Genomic DNA, 6,000 nt, shown 5'->3' on the forward strand with positions numbered 1-6,000 from the left:
AAGAAAATATATATAATAGCAATAAATTTTAAAATAGAAGAAATTTAAATAATTAAGATTATACATAGGTGCAGGAATGATCATGTGGTTAAAAAGTTTGCCTTGGAACAATGTGGTTTGGGGCTCATTCCCATTATACTGCATCTTTAGCAAGTGCCTTCTACTATAGCCTTGGGCCAAGCTTTGCCTTGTAGATGCAAACTGTTTGGGAGCCCATCATACATATATGTATGTGTATTTTTGTATTTGTTTGTCACTGCTTGACAACCAATGTTGTAACCTTGCTTTTGGCAAAAGAGATTGATAGAATAAGTACTAAACTTATAAGAATAAGTACGGGCTGATTTGTTTGACTAAAACCCTTCAAGGTAGTGCCCCCACTTGGCTGCAGTCCATCAATTGAAACAAGTAAAAGAATAAAAGTGTATTTTTATTTCCTGTATTAACTCTCTAAATAAAAATGAAATGGAAGAAAAAAAAGCAAATTATTGATTTATGTTGAATAATTAGATACATATTAGTTTTCTCATTCCTTTCTGCTTGTAAACAGGCGGCGTTTTAAATATGGATCGTCTTTACAAGAGTCTTCAACTAACCTGCCTATCAATGAGAAAACGTACCAGTTTCACATGGAGTTAACTGAAACCTGTGTAGATATGATGAGTCGCTATACTCATGCAAATTTTGCTGCTGTCCCCAAAAGGTATGGCTTTCAATTACATTTTACTCATTAGCATTTAAACTGGCTGTATTCAGCCCAAATATTCTAGATCCAGTCTCACATGTGCACTAAAATATCATTCTAAAAATAAACAATATCATTAAAATATTGAAACTGTGAGATAATGCATAATTAACCCTTGTGTAATCATATTTCTGTTGAACTACATTGCTTTGTTGCAATTAATTTTGAAATTAATGAAGAATTTAGTGAAAACTCTGTCATTATTAAGCTTATTAAATTAATATGGAACTTAACAAAAAGTTTTAATTTAGATAGCTTTAAAACATGAAATTTATATCTTGGAACCATAAGTGGTCTTGGTCAAGTTGGTATCAAAAGAATTGATTTGAAACAATGTTATATAAACATTACATCTGACAGTAATCTAAATATTAAATGATTAAAATAACTTAACCATCATTCACAGGTATGAATGGCATGGTTTCATGTACTATGCTGATTGTTTGAAGTACCAATTTAATTGTAGCAGACATAAAGACCTTCTCAGCTCTCTCACGCTTGATCCAGGAGCAAAACATCAATGTTGTAACTGATGAAGGAGAGAGAAACCTGCACTAGAACTCAGCTGGTACTCATGTTCACCTGAGTAGATTGGAGCAACATGAAATGATGTGTCTTGCTTGAGATCATGATGCATTGCCCAGTCCAGGAATCAAACTTACCTACCTTATGATCATGATCCCAACATCCTAATCCCCCTTAAGCATATTTATAACTGGTCAAATTCCAAATATGGTCTGACTTGATTTTATATCATGCCTTTTGTGAACAATATACAGGGGATTGGATTTAGATTTCTATTTAGTCCTTCACTGTGTGTGATAAAGGAATGTCCTGGTAGCAATAAATGACATGGGGTATTTCTTCCATTACACCTACTCAAAAACAATTTAATGGTTGTAATGACCATCCTCCTCTTTCTCATCATCACCACCATCATTACCATTGTAAGCTAATTAGAGAAGTGTTTCATGGTCATTTAACCTTCTAGAAATGGCATCCAAATCTCCTTCAATTCTCATGCCATTATCTTAAAGAATGACACATTCCCCAGTAATATAAAAACAAAAGATAGAATGACCATGGCTAATATGCTTTTGACCTGGAGTTAAACTTCATCATCATCATTATCCTTACTAACATTGTATCGTTATTAAAAAGAGGTTGTGTAGGTTGGAAAAAGTAGAGCAGACCAAACATTTTGCTGAGTTTAATTATATTTCTTCATATTCTCAGTTCAAATTTTTCAAGGGCGGAGAAAAAGAGAGGTTTACTTTGTCTCTCATCCTTTTTGGGTTGATAAAGTTAATACCAGTCTAAATATTGTCATCAATTAAACTGATCAGACCACTTTTTCTTAAATTCATATATTTATTTTGTGTGTGTACCAAAGTTAGAAATTGCTGTTTTAAAAGTTGCCCAAAATTTGCCATTGAAACTATTAACTATTACAAAAAAAATAAATTGTCATGTTTTATTTATTGACATTTTCCTGTTTTGATATTTTTTTCAGACCACCTTTGATAGAATTTTTACTTGCCGGTGGTCGCTCAAAATCCTGGCTTGTTGGACACAAGATCATTTCCATCACCACAAGTGGTGGCGGTAAGAAAGTTGGTTCACTTGGAGTTTGTGAAAAATGTATCATGTTGTACAGGCAAGCTTGGGAAGACAGTTCAGCAAAGAAAGCCAAACAGACAGCTAAAGAGAAACAGCGTCATAAATTGGCTGGATTATACACACGTAGCAACAGTCACATTGAGCAGACACATCATAACACACACAATAGCAATGGGTCAGAAGATATAGTGGGAGAAAAGAAACGAGCGGTAGACGACATGGGGTTGCTGGATTCAGACCAGTCTGTTTTTTTAGACGAAAACGATCCTTTGGTTGAAAACCAGAATATGAAAACTTTTTTTCAATCTAGTCCACATATCCTTCCAGGTAAGTTGAATTCATAGACTTTTCATTCAAGAAACATTAGTGAAGTAATTTTTAATTAAAAAAAAATTTTTCTTCATATTTAGTTTATGTTGCTTTGTTTCGTGAGTTCAAAAGCACATTAGGAGTTAACTTTATCTTCTTTTTTGTTATCTTTCTGGGATTGATAAAGTAAGTACCTGTAATACAGTAGAAGGAGGGGGGGGGGTAATTCAGTTGACTATATCTACCCACCTTCAAGCACCAAGAAATGTGTAGCTGGATTGACACAACCATTAGAACATTAGGCAAAATGTTTCGTGGTATTTGTTCTAGCTCTTTACATTCTAAGTTCAAACCCTGCCAAGATCAATTTTGTCTTTCATCCTTTTGGGGTCAATGATATCAACTAGTACCCTATCATCAAAATTGATGGCCTTGTGCTTAGTGGTATTTCGTCCATCTTTACATTCTGAGTTCAAATTCCACCGAGGTTGACTTTGCTTTTCATCTTTTTGGGGTTTATAAATTAAGTATCAGTGAAACACTGGGGTCAATGTAATCGACTAGCCCCCTCCCACAAAATTTCAGGCCTTGTGCCTATAGTAGAATGGATTATTATTTTTGTTCACTTCTGATTTATCTATGTGCTGTCTCAGCTCCATCTCACAGTCTAGAGACACAGCACTTTCCTCAACACATGGGCTGTCCCAAGTATTGCTGCTGTCTGAATGCTTCCTAAGAAGTTTGGTATTTGCAGCTTTTGGTGCCAGAATATTACTCTTTTCAATATGGTTCCCAAGTACATCAATCAGAATAGGTACCACACTCACTTTTGAGCTTCAATAGATTCTTTTCATTTCCAATCTTGGTACTTCTTGCCTTTCTTGTCCTCTGTTTTAATATTTTGGTCTGCAGGTATAGCTACATTGATGTGAGTCCATTCTTTGGACTCTTGCAGTAGAAGAGTGATATCTGGTTGGTTATGATGCAACTTTTTGTGTGTATATATTGGCATATCCCATGTAAGTCTCTGCTACTGGTAAAAGTTGGTGCTTATACCACTTGTTAGAACATTCTAACCCATATTTCTTGTACAATTCCTAGTGTATTCACACTACTACTTTGTGATAGCATTTTTTGTATTCTTTTTTGGGTAGTTTGAGCATCCACTAATTATATTCTAACTATCGTATTATTATTATTATTATTATTATTATCATCAATGTAAAGTCCATCTTCCAAGCTGGTATGTGTTGGACGATTCAACAGGAGCTGCTAAGCTTGAGTACTGCACCTAGCTTCACTGTCTGCTTTGGCATGGTTTATATGGCTGGATGTCCTTCCTAATGCCAACCACTTTAAAGAGTGGACTGGGTGCTTTCTATATAACACCAGCATGTAAAGTAATAATAATTATTTATTTACTTATTTGTTTCCAGAAGAAAAGAGTTCATCATCTTCCAGTACGATGTTCTTGCCAAATCAGTGCAACTGTTGGACTATTGGTTGGGCTGAGGTGCGTATCCGCTCCCCTAGCGGTAGCATTTCATGGATGATGCGGATCGAAAACAGCCTAAACCCTTACAGCTGCCCCAGCGATCTTCCAGTAGCTGACATCAGTGTTCTACAGATACCTGTACAACAACAGAGTCAGTTCTTCAAGAGTCGGGAGAAATGTTATAGTAGTGGTACATTTAGCGACGATGAATATGAGAACCATTCCACACAGCAGACATCTTTAGACCAGGAACTAAAGCATCATAGAAACACAGATTTTACAAATAAAGAAGGTAATGGACTTTTTTTTTTCTTTTTCTCTCAGTCTAGTCACTCTAGTATCATCATTTAATGCCCACTTTTCCTTGCTTACATGGGTTGAACAGAGTTTAATGAGACAGATTTGATACAGCTGGATGCCCTACCTGTCATCACTCATAACTTTTATATAGCAAGGTAATATTTCCCCATGGCCAGACTTATTTTTGAAGAATATTGGAAATGAATGACATTCATTTACAACAATGCAATAAGACAAAGAGCGGCAAACACTTTCTCATATACACACGCATACACACACACACATATACATACATGCATGCATACACACATACATATGATAGAGTTTGTAGTTTTATCTCAACCTTAGAAATCAGTGATGAATTATGATTTTCTCTTTCTCTTTCCTCATTACATATTTTTGTATTAAACTGTATTATTCAAATTTTTTTCCAGATGCAGCAGCTTCCAGTCCTGAAGAAGAGGAGGAAGAAGAGAAGAAGAAGCCTTCAGGTAGCAATGCTCAGGAACAGGTTGGCATCAAATGTTTGGTTTCAGTTAGATTTGATCTTGAATTCTCTGTAAAACAAATTTTATTTTATGTCTCCTCAAGCTTGTTTTATGACTGTAGATTTTAGAATAATTTGAACAGCTACTGATATAATTGTTGCCTATTTTTATGTTGTATTAAATAGCTTTATGGAACAGATGTAGATAGAGACTTCATTGACTTGTAATATTCTATGCAGTGTTGTATAATACAAGGTGTCCCAAAAGTCACTGATGGGTTTCAATTTTTAATAACTTCCTTAACTTCACAAATAAATGCACAAAATGTTGATACAATATAAAGGACATAATGGAAATTAATATGCACAAGTCAAATTTTGCAACACCACTACATCACATATGAAAAATGACATCACTTAAATGGCAGCCATTTTTGGCATTGAATGTGAAGGCCAGTTGACATTGCTGTAACGGGAGACTATTCTCTCTCCAAAGCACTGCCGTAGCAACTGCATTGTTTCTCTTGCAGTATGTGCAGTTGCCCCATCTTGCTGGAACCATGTGTGCGGTCTACTTTGAATGGCCTTTATGTTCCCCAGACTTGACTAGCTTGGATTTTTTCTTGTGGGGATATCTGAAAGAGAGGGTCTACATCAACAAACTGGAGACCCTGGTGCAACTGAAGGAGAACATCATAGAACATCATAGAGAAATCATAGAAGTGGAGTCTGAAACTCTTGAGGGTGTTATGGTGCAAGTTTTGGAAAGAGCAAGGGCATGCGAAGCTGAAAATGGTTGCCATTTAAGCAATGTCATTTTTCATATGTGTTGTAGTAGTATTGCAAAATTTGACATGTACATATTAATTTCCATATGTCTTTTATATTCATCATCATCATCATCGTCGTTTAACATCCGCTTTCCATGCTAGCATGGGTTGGACGATTTGACTGAGGTCTGGTGAACCAGATGGCTGCACCAGGCTTCAATCTGATTTGGCAGAGTTTCTACAGCTGGATGCCCTTCCTAACGCCAACCACTCA

The 6,000-nt window shown here is 35.7% G+C and overlaps 1 protein-coding gene across 2 annotated transcripts in view; it reads left to right on the plus strand.

Moving 5' to 3' along the window:
• Positions 1-6,000, plus strand: part of LOC106867843 (tuberin) — a 133,558-nt gene that overhangs the window by 98,674 nt on the left and 28,884 nt on the right. For both annotated transcript variants that reach the window (XM_014912876.2, XM_014912877.2), the window contains exons 26-29: positions 551-703; positions 2,259-2,692; positions 4,111-4,461; positions 4,904-4,980. In XM_014912876.2, coding sequence (XP_014768362.1) covers positions 551-703; positions 2,259-2,692; positions 4,111-4,461; positions 4,904-4,980 — 1,015 coding nt within the window. The remainder of the gene's footprint in view (positions 1-550; positions 704-2,258; positions 2,693-4,110; positions 4,462-4,903; positions 4,981-6,000) is intronic.

This window comes from Octopus bimaculoides, chromosome 10, assembly GCF_001194135.2.
Source record: "Octopus bimaculoides isolate UCB-OBI-ISO-001 chromosome 10, ASM119413v2, whole genome shotgun sequence".
Classification (NCBI taxonomy): Eukaryota; Metazoa; Mollusca; class Cephalopoda; order Octopoda; family Octopodidae; genus Octopus; species Octopus bimaculoides.